The sequence below is a fragment of the Elephas maximus genome, chromosome 14 (genome assembly GCF_024166365.1).
Source record: "Elephas maximus indicus isolate mEleMax1 chromosome 14, mEleMax1 primary haplotype, whole genome shotgun sequence".
Taxonomy (NCBI): Eukaryota; Metazoa; Chordata; class Mammalia; order Proboscidea; family Elephantidae; genus Elephas; species Elephas maximus.
This window is the reverse complement of record NC_064832.1, coordinates 35,935,207-35,957,193: the sequence shown is the minus strand read 5'-3', so window position 1 is coordinate 35,957,193 and position 21,987 is coordinate 35,935,207. Positions and strand designations below refer to the sequence as shown.

Sequence of the window (21,987 nt, the reverse complement as noted above, 5' to 3'; positions counted from 1 at the left end):
AACCATTTGACCTAACTGATATTTGTAAGCATTCCATACAACACCACAATACACATTCTTTTTAAGTACACATGGAATTTTTACCAAGATAAACCATATTCTGAGCCTTAAAACAAGTCTTAATAAATTTAAAAAGTTTCAAAGCATACAAAGTGTGATGGTTAAGGTTGTGTATCAGCTTGGCTGGGCCATGATTCTCAATGGTTTGGCAGTTATGTAATGATGTAGTCTGGCAGTTATATAATGATGTAGTCATCGTCCATGATGTGACCAGCCAATCAGTTTTCAGGGAAGTTTCCTTGGGGGTGTGGCCTCCATCCAATATATGTATGGACGTTCTGGCAAAGCTTGCTTGCTTGCTCAGGATCCTGGATCTGGCTCGTCATCATATGACCTCTGGTTCTTGGGATGTGAGCCACAGCCTGCCATCTGACCTGCTGATCTTGGGTTCGTCAGCCCCTACAACTACTTGAGTCAGGAGAAGCTTCCAGCCTTACACCTGACCCACTGACTTGGGACTCACCAGGCTCTACAACTGTGTGAGCCATTTCCTTGAGATAAATCTCTCTCTCTCTCTTTCCTTCTCTCTCTCTACACACTTCACTGGTTTTACTTCTCTAGAGAACCTAGCCTAAGACACAAAGTATGTTCTCTGATCACAATGGAATTAAATTAGACATCAATAACATAATTATCTGGAAAATCTCTAATTATCTGGAAACAAAATAGCACACTAAATAACTCATGGTTCAAAGAAGTAATCAAAAGGGAAATTAGAAAGTATTTTGAGCCAAATTAAAATAAAAACATGATACATCAAAACTTACTTAAATAAATTTAACAGCTTAGATGAAATGGACAAATTCCTAAAAAGACATAAACTACCAAAGCTCACTCAAGAAATAAATAACCTGAAGAGTCCTATATCTATTAAAGAAATCAAATTCGTAGTTTAAATAATCTTCCTATAAAGAAAACCTCAGGCCCTGATGGTTTTACTGGTGAATACCACTAAACGTTTAAGGAAAAAATAATACTAATTCTGCAACAACTTTCTGGAAAACTGAAGAGGTGGAAACATTTCTACACTCACTCTACATAGCCAGCAAGTATTACTCTAATACCATAACCAAAAAGATTACAAAAAGAAACTAAAGACTAAAGAAAAAGGAAACTATAGACCAATAGCCCTCATGAACATTGATGTAAAAATTCTTAACAAAATTTTAACAAATATAATACAACATATATCAAAAGGTTATTATACATGACCAAGTAGTGTTTACCATGGGAATGCAAGGTTGGGTCAACATTCAAAAAATCAATCGATGTAATTTACCCTATCAATAGACTTAAATAAATATGTATGTATATATACACATGCACCTGGGGGTTTATACAGAGACCATCTCAACAGATGCAGAAAAAACATTTGAAAAAACTCAACACCCATTCATGATTAAAAACTTTCAAGAAAATGGGAATTGACAGCAACTTCCTCAACTTGGTAAAGGGCATCTACAAAAAACCTTCAGATTACATCACACTTAATAGTTAAAGATTTAATACTTTCCTCCTAAGACTGAAAACAAGGCAAGAATGCCCACTTGCAGCACTCCTATTCAACATCATACTGGAGGTAATGGCCAGTGCGATAAGGGAAGAAAAAGAAAGAAAAGGGATCTAGGTTGGGAAAAAAAAAAAAAGATATAAAACTCTCTCTATTCATGGGTAGGAAACCCTGCTGGTGTTGTGGTTAAGTGCTAAGGCTGCTAACCAAAAGTCTGGCAGTTTCAGTCTACCAGGCGCTCCTTGGAAACTCTATGGGGCAGTTCTACTCTGTCCTATAGGGCCACTATGAGTTGGAATTGACTCGATGGCAATGGGTTTGGTTTGATTTATTTATGGAGGTCGTGATTGCTAAGTAGAAAATCCCAAAGAATCCACAAATAAACTATTGGAATTAACAAGAAGCAATTTATCAAGATCACAAAATGTGTTAATTATATAAAAACCAATTATATTTCTATGTATTAGCAATAAACAATAAAAAATTCAATTTTCAAAAAGTTCCATTTATAATAGCAAAAAAATGAGATAGGTATGAATCTACAAAATATGTATAAAATCTATACCCTGAAATTTGCAAAGCAATGATGAAAGAAATCAGAAAGATCTAGTAAATGAAGAGATATACCATGTTTGTGAACTGAAAGACTCGATATTGTTAAGATGTCAGTCCCTCCTTTCCACTACTGATGTATAGATCCAATACAGTTCCAATCAAAATTTCAGAAGAATTTTTTGTAGAAATTGGCAAACTGATTCTAATATTTATATGTAAAAGCAAAGGAACTGGAACAACAAAGCCAATTTTGAGAAAAACAAAAAAAGAACAACATTGGAGGACTCTACCTTATCTTAAGATTTCTTATAAAGCTACTCTAATTAAGATAGTGTGGTACTGGCAAATGGAGCAGTAGAACAGAGTGGAGAGGTTAGATTTTCAAGAAAGATGTAAAGGAAATTCAATGCAGAAAAGGCAGTCGTTTCAACAAATAATGGTGCTGGAACAACTGGGTAGCCATATGCAAAGAAACAAAACAACAAAAATTTGATTAATTCCTCATACTATATGAAATTAACATAAAGTAGATCAGGAACCTAAATGTAAAATCCAAAACTATAAAACTTGTATGAGAAAATATTTGGAACCTGGGTTAGGCAAAGATTTCTTAGATATGACATCAAAAAACACAATCCATAAAAGCAAAAATGATAAATAGGAGTTCATTAAAATTGAAAGCCTCCTTAAGACACTGTTACGAGAATGAAAAGACAAGCAATAGACTGAGACTAAATAACTGCAAGTCACATATCTGATAAAGGACTTATATTCAAAATATATAAGGAACTCTTTAAAACTCAATACTAAGAAAACGACCCACCTTTAAAAAAAAAAACGGACAAAAAGCCTTGAGCCGACACTTTACCAAAGAAGATAAATGGATTTAAAAAAACCAAACCCATTGCCGTCAAGTCCATTCCGACTCATAGTGACCCTATGGGACAGAGTAGAACTGCCCCATAGAGTTTCCGAAGAGTGCCTGGTGGATTCGAACTGCCGACCTTTTGGTTAGCAGCCGTAGCACTTAACCACTACGCCACCAGGGTTTTCCATGAATCATTAAAAAAAAAAAAATAGGGAGTTACAAATTAAAACCACAATGAGATAACCTATTAGAATGACTAAAAGAAAAAAAAAAAAAACTGACCATTCCACATGTTGATGAAAATGCAGAGCAACTGGAAAGCTCATATATTTATGGTGGGAATGCAAAATGTTGTAACCACTTTGGCAACTGCTTATAATGTTAGACATACACTTTCCACAAGGCCCAGTAATCTCAACCCAAGTTATTTACCCAAGTGAAATGAAAACCTAAGTTCTCACAAAAATCCGTATGTGAATGTTTAGAGTCACCCCAAACTGGAAACAACCCAAATGCCACTGAACTGGAGAATGGATAAACAAACTGTGGTACATCCATACAACAGAATTAGTCAATAAAAAGAAATGAACTACTGATAGAGGCAGCAACATGAGTGAATTTCAAATAATACAGTATGGTAAGTGAAAGAAGTCAAACTCAAAAAGCCTTAAACTGTATGGTTCCATTTATATGACATCCTAGAAAAGTAAAACTATAAGGACGGAAATTAGATCAAAGGTTGCCAAGGCCTTGCGACAGGACAGGGGAATTTTTTGGTATGATGGAAAACTTTTTTATATCTTGATTGTGGTAGTGGTTACTTCTACTGTTTGTTAAAAGTTACTGAACTGTACACTAAAAGGGAAATTTGACTGTATGTAAATTATACCTTAAAAATGAAAATAAGAAGTGGCTGCCTCTAGGTAGCAGATTGGGGAGAATGAAAAAGGAGCTAATATTTTTCTATGTATTCTATTTATCTTTATATACATACATGCATTATTTTGGTTAAAAACATTTTAAAGAAAAAAAAACTACAAAAAAGATATAATCCAAGGACTTAATCATTTTCATTGAAGGGACCTAAAAATGCCTATTTCATAAGTAAGTGATTGTTCTGTAATCACAGGGCCTTGAATTTTAAATTGTAATTTTGCTTTGTTTTTAAAGCTATTGAGTTTGTTCGTGATTATCTGCAGAAAAACTAACTTAGATTTATTGAAAATACGTTTCCTAAATCCCGTATCAATATTAAAAGACTAAAAAAAAAATGTTTTAAGTATGAGAATTTTAAAGATCCTAACAAAATGCTAATAAATTTAGATACAACTTTTTATTTATATAAACATATATTCAGTATATAAGGAGCCCTGGTGCTGCTAAATGAAAGGTTGGCGGTTTGAACCCACCCAGTGGCTCCAGGGGAGAAAGACCTGGCAATCTGCTTCCATAAATATTACAGCAAAGAAAACTCTATGGGGTAGTTCTACTCTGACACATGGAATTGGTATGAGTCGGAGTGGACTCAACAACACCCAACAACAACATATACAGTATATAATCTAGTAAATATATTTTTTCTGTATATTTTCTCTCTCTAAACATTTATGATTACTTTTAACTTATTGTTACAATTATAGAAAAAATTTCTAGTTCTCTCACAACTGTTTTTACATTTTCTTTGCCTTATTTTAACATAACCACGAATTCGAAAAAAATGCCCATATGCTAAAAAGACTCAATGTCTTTAAGCATTAGGATTCAAAGGTTAGCATTCTTACTTTAGTTTTCATCTTCATGAAAATTATAGGCTCTTCAAAGCCAAATTTCTTCATAATTTGCCACTTCTGCTTAACGGTGGTAAATTATGAAAATAAGGAGCCACAGACAAAAAAGGCATTACAGATTTAGAAGCAAAATGATATTCTATATAAAACATCTGAGATGTGAAAAGATGTCCTGATGATGATTTTCTATTTCAGGAGCCTCGTGTATGTCTCCTATGAAAGCTGAATACTATTTCTATCTTACTCTGGCATAGCCATGAAAAATAGATGCTTCAGGTTTTTCTTTCAATTTTAAAAATAACCAGTTACCTTAAGCTAATTTTCCATGTAAATTCTAGAAGATATAACAATGATAAGGCATAGAGAAAGACTAGTCAGTAGGAACCAGATTAAACATTTTTCTATGCATAAAAAACCACTTAGTCGGTCCCTTGATGGCCCTAAAACAATTAGGTGAAGCTCAACTGAATAGTTTTATTTACAAAGGTGAAGACAAATTCAAGGCTATTACATAGCTACTGAATGTCTCATGTAGTACAGGCTTAGATAAGCGTTAACAGGTCAGGAACCAGGACTCTGCGTGCTAGGGATACGGCAAGTGTTTAGTAAATCTCTTCTGCTTTGATCAAGGGGTACATTTCCATATTATGGTCTCTCTGGGCTCTAGCTCTGTGACTTCTTGGTGCCTAACTGTTTCTTTACGCTCTCTTCAGAGTTTTCGAGCTCAAACGGGCTTTTGAGATCACCTTGTTCTAATTTCCTTATTTTATATGTTTAGAAATGGAGTTTCAAAGACATTAAGTGTCCCCAAAAGATACTAAGGTTCCAAAGATGGGTAGAGAACAACTTCTGATTCAATATACCTTCCTCAGGAGGTACAGGCCAGGTATTCCAGATTCAGACGTATAGATCTAAATGAAAGAGTATCAGAGCTGGCAGAGTAAAGAGATCATAAAGTGGAGATCCCTCTCTCCAATCCCAGTGGAACCTTAGTAATCATCTGGAGCCTCCCACATTACAGATGAAGAAACCGGCTGGGAGACTGTAGAGATCAAACCCAGAGACCGACACAGCGTATGAGCTGGGCAGCCTGGCTGCAGGGTTTCTCTACCTTGTCCAGAGTGGAGATGTTGAGTTCTTGGTGAGAATGGGCCCTCCACAGCCTCCTATCATGATCCTGGAGAGGCAGATGAGGACTACAGACAGGTCCCAGTATAAGCAAGTTCTACAGTCACTAGGAAGTGACCCTGGGCAGTGGCAGCAAGGCCACCAGAGACACAGCCTGCTGAAAGGCACGTAACATTGTGAACATGACTGAGAATGACTTTCAAACTGTGCTCCCATAAGCCTAGTAGTATTCCTTGAGACCCCTCAAGAGCTGAAGGGCCAGAGGTCCAAGTGGTCCATAAAGAGTGACGCTCACTTTAAAGAAGGAAAGCAGGATACATTCCCAAGGTTTGTGGCCCAGGAGTAAAAGGAGAAAATGGCCTAAGCAGCATATCACTCTGAGAACCTCCGTGGTGTCCCAGTACAGCCCCACAGCTGTTTAGTCTTAGTGGTCATCACCCTGGATCTCCTTCCCAGCTCTTACCCACAATGTGATTCAGACATCGTTATAGTCTCCTCTATTCACAATTAAGTAAGGGTAAGGAGGCAATATAATGACAGTAATAATGTAGTGAGAGGAACTACTAAGGTCAATGGGGCATGAAATGGAAATTTACAGTGATTATTAGGGTCAATCTTCAGTATTTAAGTCTGAAGCCAACTGTGAAAGAAATGGTCAATATATCTTAGCTAGAAGAATATAAACTAGAATAAACATTAATTCTATACATTAACTCTTCAGGCATTCCTTCATTCATTTATTCACATTTATTAAATATGAAGCACCCATGAAAGGCCAGGAACTTTAGACTTGGCACTAAAATTATCAAGATGAGTAAGAACCAGTCCCTGCCTTCATGTCTGGGGGACAGGTGGGGAGGTATATTAGTTGAGGAAGGCATGTGATATCTGGTATAGTTTGGGTATAAGGAAGAATGATGGTTAGCAGAAAAAAGCCAGGGAATTCTTCTGAGAGCAGAAGACACCCTTTGAGGCTTGAAAAAAAAGTAGTTCTCCAATTGGTACAAAGAGAATGAGAACACCCCATGGAGAGGGCAGGGCCAGGCAAAAGTCTGGGTCATGAAACAGCATGCTGAGTTTGGAGGCCTATCAGGAGTTGAGTGTGGCTAGGGACTAGAAAGTTGGGGGTTAGTAGAGAGAAGCAGTAGGAGGAAAAAAGGTTGAAGACAGGCTGGGGCCTCAGAAGCCATGCAATGGAGTCTGGACTTTAGTCTAAGGGCAATGGGTGTCCGCACTAAAGGGTTTTAAGCAGGCAAGTGATGTGATGGGATCTGTGTTTTAGTAAGAACATCCTGACCACATTGTACAGGACTACAGGAGATGGGACTTGGAACAAAAGAAAGGAAATAATGAGGACCAGAACTACTAATGGACAAAAAGGAGATAGAGGGAAAGGGGAATGGATTCAAAAGATAATTAGGAGCTAGAACTGATTGGCTGGCTGGAGGTAAGGGCGGCAGCATGACATCCAGGTTTCTGGATTATGTGAATGGGTGGAAGATGATGACATTAGCCAGGATGCTGCAGGTGGAGGAGGAACTGGTTCTGGGCAATGGCATTGACAGGACACCGCAGGCAGTGAGAAACATGTTTTTGAAACTTAGGAGAGATCTGCCTAGGCAAAAATATTTGGAAGTTGTTGTTGTTGTTAGGTGCCGTCAACTCAGCTCCAATTCATAATGACCCTATGTACAAAAGAACAAAACACTGCCCAGTCCTGCACCATCCTCACAATCATTGCCATGTTTGAGCCCATTATTGCAGCCATGGTGTCAATCCATCTTGTCAAGGGTCTTCCTCTTTTCCGCTGACCATCTACCTTGCCAAGCGTGATGTCCTTCTACAGGGTCTGGTCCCTCCTGATAACATGGCCATCCTCACTTCAAGGAGCACTCTGGCTGTACTTCTTCCAAGACAGATTGGTTTGCTCTTCTGGCAGTTCATGGTATATTCAATATTCTTCACCAAGACCATAATTCAAAGGCATCAATTAATTCTTCTTCAGTCTTCCTTATTCATTGTCCAACCTTCGCATGCATATGAGGTGACTGAAAATACCATGGCTTGGGTCAGGTGCTCCTCAGTCCTCAAGGTGACACCTTTACTTTTAACACTTCAGAAGTCTTTTGCAGCAGATTGGCCCAATGCAAATGATGTCTTGACTGCTGCTTCCGTGGATGCTGACTGGGGATTCAAGTAAAATGACATCCTTGACAACTTCAGTCTTTTCTCCATTTATCATGATGTGGCTTATTGGTCCAGTTGCAAGGATTTTTGTTTTCTTTATGTTGAGGCATAATCCATAGTGAAGGTTGTAGTCTTTGATCTTCATCAGTAAGTGCTTCAAGTCCTTTTTGCTTTCAGCAAACAAAGTTGGAAGTTGTTAGGGAGCAGTAAATAACCAGGGGAGTGGAACGCATATGGGAAAGAAATGGTGGAGCTGAGAGGTCACCTGCCATTGGGGCAGCCAACATTTTCACTGTTGGACGTGGCAGAGACATCCAAGTTTTCTGTGGGACTAGTGGACACCACAGAAGGTGGCTAGACTTGAGGCATTTTGTAAGCGCCTTGTCCAGGAGAGTAATCTATTGAATGGAGAGACCAAGAATCCAGAGGATGAAGGTGATTTGACTGTGGAGGGGTGGGGAATGAAGAGATAGGGACAGATTTCTAGTGCTTAGAGACCTTAAAGATCCTCCAAAGAACCACCAAATGTGTCCCATGAGGGCCCACAAGTGGACGGCTACCTCACAGAAAGAGCCAATAGTCGGTCAGTTGGACAAAGGCAGACAGAAAGGTAGCTGCAACCAATACAGAGAACTGGGACACTACAGTAGCCCACACCCACCAGAGACTTCTGCCTCTGTTCTTCTTACCCACACCAAAGCTAGAGTAGTGCTCCTGAGAAGAGAAAGGAGGATGCACTTGAGAACCAAATGAGACCCTCCGCTCCAAGGACACAGACTAAGTTTTCTTTCCTTTTGATGGGAAAAGTGGGCAGAGAAGAGAGCTTTGATTTTAATATGAGATTCAAGTTTCAAGAGGAAAAGAACTGAGTTTTTAAAAATCTGTAAGTGAGTGTTTAAATAACCAAATGACTGGAAAGTGATGTAAACGGGTTGACGTGTCGGTAAGGAAGCCTGCTACCAGCGTGAAAGGAAGATTTGGCAGGGCACAATTAATAGTAGATATTAGAAGAAATAAAACCAAACTGTTACATGTTTATTCTCCCCAGGGAGTTGAGACACCTCAGGAAAAACTCATGGTGGAGGATCCAGAAGAACACAGCATAACACCACCAGTTGAGGGTTGCCTACAAGATGAAAGGGGCTGGCGAGACCTAGGTGAGGGGCACAGGGCTCCGTCCCTTACTTGCTGGAGCATGTTGGGGCCACCACACAGCCATATTAAGCCCACAGAACACATATATAACAGCGACTGCAGCTGACCAAGGAGAGGACTGTAAGCTCACCAAGGGCTGCTGCCTGGTAAGGACACCTCTGCCTCATCCCTCTCCTGATTCCCAGCCCCACACCAGGGGAACTCATTCAGGGAAGCGGAAGGGGAAGGGGACAGACAGATAGATATGGAAACAAGCAGGCCCTCCCATCTCTATTTCAAACTGCTAGAGACACAGCTTAGCCTCAGCTGGCATGAGAAGAGGAACACTTTGAAGAAAATATGATATAAAGTTATTAAATAATAGAACTAAATCTTAAGAGCCAAAACAAGGCTGTTTAAGTAACTAAAAATGACTGAAAAGTTATGGAAATAAACTGAAATATTGTAAAGCATCCCCACTATTTAGCAAGAAGGGAAGCTTTCAGAAGGGCAAAGTTGAAACAGCTATGGATTAAATCGTGCCCCCTCAAAATAGGTGTTGAAATCCTAACCCCTCTACCTGTAAATATGACCATGCCTACCAATTAGGTTTTTCTTTTGTTATGCTAATGAGGCCATACCAGGGTAGGGAGATCCTAAACCTAATCACTTTTGCCATACAAGAAGACCAGAACAGACACAGAGACCCACAGGGTAGGAGGAAGACAGACAATAGAGCCGGATGCATCTCTAAGCTCAGGAATACCAAGGATTGTTAGCAGACACTGGCAGCTGAAATAGACAAGGAAGGACCTCCCCCTAGAGCCATGACCTGAATTCAGACTTCCAGCCTCCTGAACTGTGAGAAAATAAACTTCTGTTCTTTAAAGCCACCCAACAGTAGCATTTCTGTTATGGCAGCACTAGGTAACTAAGACAGTAACAATTATTACCCAGTCCCCGTGCCGTCGAGTCGATTCCGACTCATAGCGACCCTATAGGATAGAGTTGAACTGCCCCACAGAGTTTCCAAAGAGCGCTTGACGGATTCGAACTGCCGACCCTTTGGTTGGCAGCTGTAGCACTTAACCACTACGCCACCAGGGTTTCCCTAACAATTATTAGAAAAATAAAATTGCTTTGTACGGGCAGCTCCCAGGTTACCAACATCTGACTTACAGACAACTCATACTTAAGAACAGGCTGCCAGTAAGCCCATTATGTTAAAATTCTGAGTTAAATACATACAATGGTTCATAATAATCAGCACACACTATTTTGTGATGCTCATGAAAACATTGCATGGTTTGGGGGTGCTTCTTGAGTGTTTTATATGCATATGAAGGTAAAATATATATTACATACTAAGACAAACGTTTGACTAACTGATGCTAAATAAGACTTGTATATACCTGTTCCAACTTAACTACAAATTTGACTCTAAGACAGGCTTAGGAGCAGATCTTGTTCATAACCCAGGGACTGCCTATATTTACACCCTCAACGAGTTGAGACTTCCTCAACAAACTGGTTATACATGCATTATCTTATTTTTTACAACTCTGGGGTAGGTACCATTATTTTCTTCATTTCTAAGAAAAGAAAACTGAGGCTTAGAGTGACCCAACAACTCGCCCAAGGTTTCATAATGCTTAAATAAATGGCAGAGCCAAATTCAAATTCAAGTCAGTTGACCGTAGTACAGAGCCCAACTGAACTACTGAACAGACCTAAACGGGGGTGGGGGATGGTAAGGGATGGGAAAAGGAGGAGGAAGACAACAATATTCAGTATACCAAACAGAGCTCCTGGAAACTGAAAAATTAATATGCCTACAGAATAAGTGAACATTAACTAGATGACTGTAAAGTTGAAAAAATATGTCAGAAACTAGAACAATATACCCAAGAGGAAGATGGAAAAGTTAAGACAGTTCAGGAGGGCCAATATTCGAACAATAGACATTCTAGAAACAGGACACGGAATATGGGGAGGGGATGAAATTATCATAAAATAATCCAAGAAAAGTTGCTAGAATGACAGATCATGCTTTTTTAAATTAGAAGTTTATCAAATACAATCAGTTCTGATATAAAGCTTGTTTTAAAAACGCAATTTTGTGTCAATCCAATTGGTATATTAGAGAACAATTTGAGCATAATGTGCATGTCACATTTGCTTATGCGTGATGTTGTCTGCAAGAAACACTAGGTGAACACAGAGAACTGCACCCACCGGAACTGAGCCATCATAGGGAGACATCAAAAGCAAACGTGCTCACAGCTCAAACCTACCAGGCACCTCATTTCACCCTGTGTGTTATCCTATGAGATTGTTTTGCTATTCTTTTGCATTTGTTAACCTTTCTATTAAAAAAAAGCACTCATTTGACATCTCAAACATGTCTAAGTGTCCTGTTTCAAAAATGCCAAGCAATGCGTGCAAAGGAAAGCTTTACGTATGGAGGTGAAGCTGCAAATAAGGCTATGAAAGAAACAAGAGAACGCGTGACATCTCCCAAACAATGAGCATAAAGGAACCCGTGTTGTGGACCACGAGAGGCAACACGCAAAAATAAAAGAAACATCTATGGCTTCAACTTTAACAGAAATAGAAGGAATGGAAAGATTGTTGCATTTATGATGCTCAAAATGTGAGAAAAATCAGGACCAACTTTTCTCACAGTCAAAGAGAAAGCACTGTCTACGTACCATTTGGAAATGGAAATTGCCAAATCCTGCAGAAGTGGCTTCTTTTAGTGCTAACAGGGGCTAGTTTTGTCCTTTCAAACATCTCTAAAAATTTCAAAACCTTCAGCTGTTGGGCCAAGCAGAGAATTCAGATAAAAAGGATGCAAAAGAATTTCCAGCAGTGATACAGAAGTTAATTGAAAAAGGCTAAATATTGGATCAAATTTTCAGTAAAGGAAACAAGTATCTACTATAAATGGAGGCCAGATAGATCTACATCTACTGACACTGCTTCCTATGTAAGGATTGGATCCACTTAGAAAACTAACTTCCCAAGGATTTGAAGGTTTACTTACATCAAAATAAAAAAAGTTCTAGGATCTATTTTCACTTTCTAGACAGATCAATGAAGGCTTGACAGAATATGAGTGACTATATTCTATCAAATTTGACTCTCACACTATTTCTCTCAGAGATTCTGGTATCAGTCACAACTCTCCATATTCTCTTAGCAGCATGATTCTATATGGCTTAAGAGAGGTAGGCCAAAATGATGCTGATTTCTCCTTTTTAGTTCCAGTTAAACTTCCAAACAACCTTTAAAAGCATCTATGATGTTATTTTAGTCACTAAGTCCAGACATGCAATTTCAAAACTCAAAGTTGATTTACTTCCTAGCCAGTACTGAGTTTTTAATCCAGCTTTAAAGAGTAAGGGTCAGACTCTGAGCTTTGGATTTAGAATTTATGCAATCCAAATTCTCCAAAATAATTTCTTCATATGTAAAATGGGGATTATAATATTTATTTCATAACAGTGTTGTGAGAATTAAATAAGATAACACAAGGAAAGGATTTGGCATTTCCCACAGCAATTAGGTGATCAACTACAGTGTTTAGTTATGACCTGTGTTCTGAACTACAGGCAGTGCCCAGGTTAAGAAAGAGGTCGGTTCCTGGGTGTGTCTTCAAGAATTTGTAGGTAAGTCCGAGCAGGTGCATAGAGTTCTTATTTAGCCCTACTTTAGCGCAAGAAAGGAGGCCGGGTGGCACAGTGGTTAATCATTTGGCTGCAAGCCAAAAGGTGGGCACTTGGACTCCACCAGCTGCTCCTTGGAAACCCTATGGGGTAATTCTTCCCTGTCCTATAGTGTCGCTGTGAGTCGGAATGGAATCGACTCCACGGCGACGGATTTGGTTTTTTTCTTTTTTAGTGCAAGAAAACGCTCGAAGTTTGTTCAGTGATTTAAAAGCTACATGCGCGGCAAGTGAAGGTGATTGTGATGAAGAATTTGTTGCTGGTAGTGGTTTGTTCAGTCCTTTCCAAGTGAGGGCAGATTACATAACATTAAAGGGCAAGTGCCAGTTGTACAGAAATCAGGGGCTCTCAACTTGGTTTCAGGTATAACTGAGGTTAATCAAAAGAGATCAGCACATTTCTGCACGTACTTTCTAAAGTAGAAAGTTGCTTGAAATGGCCTAGTATAAACACTATTGCTATAAATTCCTTCCAAAAGGAATTCTTTCATATGAAAATCACCTTTATACCATTTCCTACCCTGTTTCCTAACATATAATAATTATCCTGAGAACCAAGTCATGAGTGAACTTGTGACAATTTATCAGGTCCTGGGACTTCATCGTTTTGGTAAAAGGGCAACTCCAGTTTTGCTTTAATCTCTGTGACGTGATGAACTGGTTCAGAGAGTGGTTCCCAATATTTTTTCTTGATTGTATTTTATAGAGAATCCCCTCTTTTCTTCCTCATCCATTTATCTGATGTCCCACACTGCACTGTGGTCCCCATGGCCTTCTTCATATAGGCCACCTCTGCCATCTTAGTCTCTCCTCAAGGAAAAGCGAGGGAGACGCCCTGTCAGTTCCCATGTCTTTTCAGCTCATAATTTTGGTGTGTTTGTTGCTCCAAACCTGTGCTGTCAAGTCGATTCTGACTCGTAGAACTGCCCCACAGGGTTTCCAAGAGATGGCTGGTGGATTCGAACTACGCACCCTTTGGTTAGCAGCCAAGCTCTGAACCACTGAGCCACCAGGTGTCCATTTGTTGCGCTAGCAGGCAATCAAAAGACCCTATCCCCAGAGCAAGCAAGGGAATATACTCTTTCTTTCCCAGCATGGCTCCCTTTCACAAATATTTATTGTACACATATTTATCACAGATATTTATATCACAAATATTTTGTGGCTGGCATGACGCTAGTAGGGGCTTCTTTTGAAGAGTGAAGTAGCCCTCTCTCTATAAAGCTTTCCAATCAGAATGTGCTGGCAGACACTTGGTTTCTCTTAGCAGCAAGAGTGATATGACCTAGCATCGAGTTTTATCACAGAGTGCTAGAATAGGGGGATATCTCTTTTCAGATAAAAACAGCTTTCTTGTTACAAACTAAAATTAAAAGTAGAAAAAAAAGTAAAACAAAACTTTTCAACTAAATTTAACTAGGAGAATGGAGCATGTATTGAACATGTATTGAGCAGCTATGCACCAGGCAATGTAATAAGCACTCTACATATTACACCATTTAAGAGTTTAATTTATTATTCTATACACAGATGAGTGAACTGAGACTGTTGTTGTATTGTTAGGTGCTGTCGAGTTGGTTCCAACTCATAGCGACCCTATGCACAACAGAACGAAACACTGCCCTGTTCCGAGCCATCCTTACAATTGTTATGCTTGAGCTCACTGTTGCAGCCACTGTGTCAATCCACCTCACTGAGGGTCTTCCTCTTCTCCACTGACCCTGTACTCTGCCAGGCATGATGTCCTTCTCCAGGGACTCATCCCTCCTGACAACATGTCCAAAGTATGTAACATGCAGTCTCGCCATCCTTGCTTCTAAGGAGCATTCTGGTTGTAGTTCTAAGACAGATTTGTTTGTTCTTTTGGCAGTCCACGGTATATTCAATATTCTTCGCGAACACCACAATTCAAAGGTGTCAATTCTTCTTCGGTTTTCCCTATTCATTGTCCAGCTTTCATATGCATATGATGCGATTGAAAATACCATGGCTTGGGTCAGGCACACCTTAGTCTTCAAGGTGACATCTTTGCTTTTCAACACTTTAAAGAGGTCCTTTGCAGCAGATTTACCCAATGCAATGTGTCTTTTGATTTTGCGACTGCTCCTTCCACGGCTGTTGATTGTGGATCCAAGTAAAATGAAATCCTTGACAACTTCAATCTTTTCTCCGTTTATCATGATGTTGCTCACTGGTCCAGTTATGAGGATTTTTGTTTTCTTTATGTTGAGGTGCAATCCATACTGAAGGCTGCGGTCTTTGATCTTCATTAGTAAGTGTTTCAAGTCCTTTTCACTTTCAGCAAGCAAGGTTGTGTCATCTGCATAACGCAGGTTGTTAATGAGTCTTCCTCCAATCCTGATGCCCTGTTCTTCTTCATATAGCCCAGCTTCTCGGATTTTTTGCTCAGCATACAGACTAAATAGGCATGGTGAACGGATACAACCCTGATGCACACCTTTCCTGACTTTAAACCAATCAGTGTCCCCTTGTTCTGTCCGAACAACTGCCTCTTGATCTATGTAAAGGTTCCTCAGGAACACAATTAAGTGTTCTGGAATTCCCATTCTTCTCAATGTTATCCATAATTTATTATGATCCACACAGTCGAATGCCTTTGCATAGTCAATAAAGCACAGGTAAACATTCTTCTGGTATTCTCTGCTTTCAACCAGGATCCATTTGACATCAGCAATGAAATCCCTGGTTCCACGTCCTCTTCTGAAACCAGCCTGAATTCCTGGAAGTTCCCTGTTGATGTACTGCTGCAGCCGTTTTTGAATGATCTTCAGCAAAGTTTTACTTGCGTGTGATATTGATGATATTGTTCTATAATTTCCACATTTGGTTAGATCACTTTTCTTGGGAATAAGTATAAATATGGATCTCTTCCAGTCAGTTGGCTAGGAAGCTGTCTTACATATTTCTTGGCATAGACGAGTGAGCACCTCCAGCGCTGCATCCATTTGTTGAAACATCTCAATTGATATTCCATCAATTCCTGGACCCTTGTTTTTTGCCAATGCCTTCAGAGCAGCTTGGACTTCCTCCTTCAGTACCATCAGTTCCTGATCATATGCCACCTCTTGAAATGGTTGAACGTCGACTAATTCTTTTTGGTATAATGACTCTGTGTATTCCTTCCATCTTCTTTTGATGCTTCCTGCGTCATTTAATATTTTCCCCCTAGAATCCTTCGCTATTGCAACTCGAGGCTTGAATTTTTTCTTCAGTTCTTTCAGCTTGAGAAACACCGAGTATGTTCTTCCTTTTTGGTTTTCCATCTCCAGCTCTTTGCACATGTCATTATAATACTTTGTCTTTTTGAGCCGCCCTTTGAAATGTTTTGTTCAGTTCTTTTACTTCATCAATTCTTTCTTTTACTTTAGCTGCTTGACATTTGAGAGCAAGTTTCAGAGTCTCCTCTGACATTCATCCTGGTCTTTTCTTTCTTTCCTGTCTTTTCAATGACCTCTTGCTTTCTTCATATAAGATATCCTTGATGTCATTCCACAACTAGTCAGGTCTTCGGTCACTAGTGTTCAATGTGTCAAATCTATTCTTGAGATGGTCTCTAAATTCAGGTTGGATATACTCAAGGTCATATTTAGGCTCTAGTGGACTTGCTCTGATTTTTTTCAGTTTCAGCTTGAACTTGCATATGAACAATTGATGGTCTGTTCCACAGTTGGCCCCTGGCCTTATTCTGACTGATGATATTGAGCTTTTCCATCGTCTCTTTCCACAGATGTAGTCAATTTGATTTCTGTGTGTTCCATCTGGCGAGGTCCATGTGTATAGTCGCCGTTTATGTTGGTGAAAGAAGGTATTTGCAATGAAGAAATCGTTGGTCTTGCAAAATTCTATCATTCATTCTCTGACATCGTTTCTATCACCAAGGCCATATTTTCCAGTGACTAATCCTTCTTCTTTGTTTCAACTTCCGCATTCCAATCACCAGTAATTATCAATGCATATTGATTGCATGTTCGATCAATTTCAGACTGCAGCAGCTGATAAAAATCTTCTATTTCTTCATCTTTGGCCCTAGTGGTTGGTGCATAAATTTGAATAATAGTCATATTAACTGGCCTTCCTTGTAAGCATATGGATATTATCCTATCACTGACAGTGTTGTACTTCAGGATAGATCTTGCAATGAGACTAAGTAAGATTAATCTGTCCAGAGTCACACTGCTAGTAAATGGCAGGTCTGGAATCTGAACTCAAGTTTGTCTGATTCAAAACCCAAATTCTTTCTACTACACTTTAGCACTGGAGCCCTGGTGGCACAATCGTTAAGAAGTCAGCTGCTAACCAAAAGGTCTGCAGTTCGAATCCACCAGCTGCTCCTTGGAAACCCAATGGGGCAATTCTACTCTATCTTACAGGGACACTGTGAGTTGGAATCTACTCGGCGGCAACGGACAATGGGGCATACTAAGCACTGTGATAAGTTCCGAAGTCCAGGAGAGAAGGCAGATTTGCAAGCAGTGATTAGGGCATCATAATAAGTAAGATCTTAGGTATGGCAAGTGCCATGGGAGCATCCGAGGTAACCAACTAGAGGTCGGCGGGCTGGAGGGGCAGGTGGTGGGTGATCAGGGAATGCTTCACAAAGGAATTTTATCCCAAATTAAATCCTGAAGAACGGTCATGGGATCACTAGTTAGATGAGAGAGGGAGAGAGAAGAGCATTTCATGGAAAACGAAAAGCATGTCCAAAACAGAGGCAGGAAAACAAAGCATCTTTGGGAAAGGTGCCCCAAAAGTGGGGACATCTTAAATAATTCCAGAACGGTTGTAAAATGAAGGCAGGGAAGTACTTAGAGATCTTCCAACTCGCCCCACCCCCAAATCTTGAAAAACATTGCTAAGGAATTGGAAATTTACCCCACAGCATACACATACACTAGCCAATCAGAACGGACACTGGTTGTAAAGAGCCAGTTCAAACTAACTGCTGCAAACCAGCTCAGTACCAACCCTGCCTATAGGAAATAGAAGCAGCTGCTGAGATTTTCTGCAGGGGAAGGACCTGACTAGTTATGTATTTTAGAAAAGTAATTCTGGATACAGTGTGGGGGTGGAAGGGAAGGAGGACAAAAGCAGAGACCAGGAACAAATTCTGTAAAAAGGTCTACGCTGGAAAAAATAATGTGATTTTAAAGGAAGCTAGGTACTCAAAATTTAACCATCATTTCCAATGAGTCTACAGATTTAACTGGTAAGTACATATATTACACAGCAGCCATTACAAAGTAAGAATAATTCAGACTGGTGGCTCCTAGGTTCCCTATAGACAGCAGAACAGCAACAATTACTATCACTTAACTTAGCATCTTGTTTTGTTCAACATATAACATCAAACATGTATTTGACAGGCAAACATTTTTAGAAAGGTTCCGGTAGTAGAAAACAAGGCTCTATATCACACTGGCCTCATTTAGTCTCTTTTTTAGGAAAAAAATGGCAGACTTTGTATAACAAAAGAAAGTAGTAACCATGTATATTCCCGTAAGTCTCTGAGCCTTCGTGACTATCTTATAGCAAATGTTCCAGATACAGTCTGTCCCATGCTCCTTTTAGCTAAATGGATCATATACTCCAGTAAATTATTTACAAGCCTGCCAGGGGCAATGAGCACAAGTATAGTACCAAAGTTCAAATTAAAAACTAATCTTATACAATATCAAGGTATATACAAAAAAAATACAATATCAAGGTATATATATAAAATCAAAAAGCCCATTATTACGAGATACAAGATAGGAGAGGTTGCTCTCTCTACAATGGTATTTGTCTGCTCTTAAAAAGTGTTTAATATAGGCTCCATTTCCACATCAAAAAGAAAACATAAAAAATTTAGAGAGCATGCCAAAAGGACAAAAAATAACTTTAAGATTTACAGAGTAAAAGAGAACAAAGAGCAGGGAAGGAAATGGACACCATATCATATCAGGCCCATCGAGATGATGGATGTGTCGGGACATGTTTTACTATTTACTCATCGTGCAAGCTAATGTGTGGTTACAGACAAGGTTTTAGATGCATGCTACACTTATTAACAGCTTGAAACTTTTAAACAATTTAAATCATACCACTTGTTTCATTAAAACAGATCCACTTAGTAATTCTTAGTCCTTTCTCCAATTAATATGAATTTTGAAATAAAAATGAAAGTATCATATAAGAAAATATTGCATGTAAGTTTTTCATGAGTTTGATCAAAGGGGTCAATTTTACTTGGCAAAGTAACAAAAATAGAAAGTTACAAAGTCCCCATCTGTGTATAAGCATAAGGAAAAAAACTATAAGCGGATATAAAAAACTACATGTGATTTCCTAAAATTATGAACTTTCAGTAGAAAGTCCATGAAAAATTTTTCGACGTATGGCAGTGACCTATATATCAATTTATAAATTAAATACAACTTGTTTGGCATAGTCCCAAACTTTTCACACACCTGTGTTAATCTTTAATCTATCCAGAATTATAGGACAGAATTACAGGAATATCAGCTCTAACTAAACTATCCTCCAGTGACCGGTTGCACTTTGAACCCTGAATTAAGAAGTTAAGGTGGCTGAACAGCCAGTATGTAAAATACCACACACTTTGACTCAGAGACAGGTCAACGGAAATAAAATCAGGTTAACTGTTAAATTTCATTAAGAAGTTTGTTTAAAGAGTATAGTTCTCTCTTTCAAGATGGTCTTTGTAAAGAAACGTCTAAATCCTTAGACATTTGATTGTAGGATTTCATGCAAAAGTTACATTTGCAAATTAATATTCATTTATTCATAAAATATGATAAAGGAGAAAAAGTTTAAAATAATCCTTACCTGCAATCCAGTCATAGCAATTGACAAAGATCAAGGTCAGAAGAGTAGAGCAAATCATGAAAGAAAAAAGAAAAGAAAAATCAGTTGTTTTCCACACTGTTTACTACACTATGATTTACGTGTGTGTGCACAGTATTCATTTTCATATATTTAGGAATATACTGGCAAATTAAAAATGCTTAGCTATGTATATAAAAGTTACTCGTACTTGTTGAATTTTAGAGAAACTATCATATTTTATAATTTCATATTTAGAAACAAAAGAAACAGGGAATTACATAGTGTTTTTTTTTAAGAGCTACGGGTGCTAACCAAAAGATCAGCAGTTTGAATCCACCAGGTGCTCCTTGGAAACTCTGTGGGGCAGTTCTACTCTGTCCTATAGGATCGGTAAGAGTCGGAATCGACTTGACAGCAGTGGGTTACCAAAAAATAAAAACTAAGCAACATGGAAACACACGTGTTCATTGTAAGTAAAAAAAAGTAAGATACAGAACTGTTCATGGCCTACAATGACATATTTGGTAGCCAGCCTTCAAGGTGGCCTCCAATGATCCTCCCCTTCTATTCACATCCTTGTACAGTCCTCTTCCACAATGAAGAGCACCAGCCTGTGAAAAACACTGCATAAATGACAGTGTGTGACTTCCGAGGCTAAGTCATAAGGCTTCTGCCTTGCCCTCCCTTTGACTGCTGTCTTGGAGAAGCCAGCTCTCATGTCATGAAGCCCCTCATACAGCCCCATAGAGGGCTCTGTGTGACAAGGAACTGGGGCTTTCTGACACCAGTCAACATCACCTTGCCAGCCACGCAAGTGAGGCCTCTTGGAAGTGGATTCACTAACACCAGTCAAGTCTTTAGATGACTGTAGCTGATATCTTGACTGTCCTCATGAGAGAACATGAGCCAGAACCACCAAGCTAAGCCATCACCAAATTCCTGACCCATAGAAACTGAGTAAAATCATAAATGTGTACTCTTTGTTTTAAGTGACTAAATTTTAGGGTAATTTGTTATGCAGCCACAGGAAACTAATATTTATTTATTTATTTTAATGTAATACATATTTAAAAGGAACGTTGTTGTTGTTAGGTGCTGTCGAATCAGCTCTGACTCATAGCGACCCTATGCAGAACAGAACGAAACACAGCCTGGTCCTGCGCCATCCTCACAATCGTTGTTATGCTTGAGCTCATTGTTGCAGCCACTGCGTCAATCCACCTCACTGAGGGTCTTCCTCTTTTCCACTGACCCTGTACTCTGCCAAGCATGATGTCCTTCTCCAGGGACTCATCCCTCCTGACAACATGTCCAAAGTATGTAAGATGCAGTTTCGCCATCCTTGCCTCTAAGGAGCATTCTGGCCGCACTTCCTCCAAGACAGATTTGTTTGTTCTTTTGGCAGTCCACGGTATATTCAATATTCTTCGCGAACACCACAATTCAAAAGCATCAACTCTTCTTCGGTCTTTCTTATTCATTGTCCAGCTTTCACATGTATAAGATGCGATTGAAACTGCTATGGCTTGGGTCAGCCGTACCTTAGTCTTCAGGGTGACATCTTTGCTCTTCAACACTTTAAAGAGGTCCTTTGCAGCAGATTTGCCCAATGCAATGCGTCTTTTGATTTCTTGACTGCTGCTTCCACGGCTGTTGATTGTGGATCCAAGTAAAATGAAATCCTTGACAACTTCAATCTTTTCTCCGTTTATCATGATGTTGCTCATTGGTCCAGTTGTGAGAATTTTTGTTTTCTTTATGTTGAGGTGTAATCCATACTGAAGGCTGTGGTCTTTGATCTTCATTAGTAAGTGTTTCAAGTCCTCATCACTTTCAGCAAGGAAGGTTGTGTCATCTGCATAACACAGGCTGTTAATGAGTCCTCCTCCAATCCTGATGCCCCATTCTTCTTCATATACACCAGCTTCTCGGATTATTTGTTCAGCATATGGATTAAATGGGTATGGTGAAAGAATACAACCCTGATGCACACCTTTCCTGACTTTAAACCAATCAGTGTCCTCTTGTTCTGTCCGAACAACTGCCTCTTGATCTATGTAAAGGTTCCTCATGAGCACAATTAAGTGTTCTGGAATTCCCGTTCTTCACAGTGTTGGCCATAGTTTGTTATGATCCACACAGTCGAATGCCTTTGCATAGTCAATAAAACACAGGTAAACATCCT

At 39.2% G+C, this 21,987-nt stretch overlaps 1 protein-coding gene across 2 annotated transcripts in view; it reads right to left on the bottom strand.

Annotated features, from left to right (window-relative positions):
- Window positions 1–21,987, bottom strand: part of TSC22D1 (TSC22 domain family member 1) — a 154,551-nt gene that overhangs the window by 13,130 nt on the left and 119,434 nt on the right. Inside the window, exon 2 of one of the 2 annotated variants that reach the window (XM_049852933.1) lies at window positions 19,781–19,802. The exons of the other annotated variant lie outside the window; for it this stretch is intronic. Coding sequence (XP_049708890.1) covers window positions 19,799–19,802 — 4 coding nt within the window. The 3' untranslated portion in view covers window positions 19,781–19,798. Of the gene's footprint in view, window positions 1–19,780; window positions 19,803–21,987 lie in introns of those variants that run through there. 2 annotated transcript variants of the gene reach the window in all.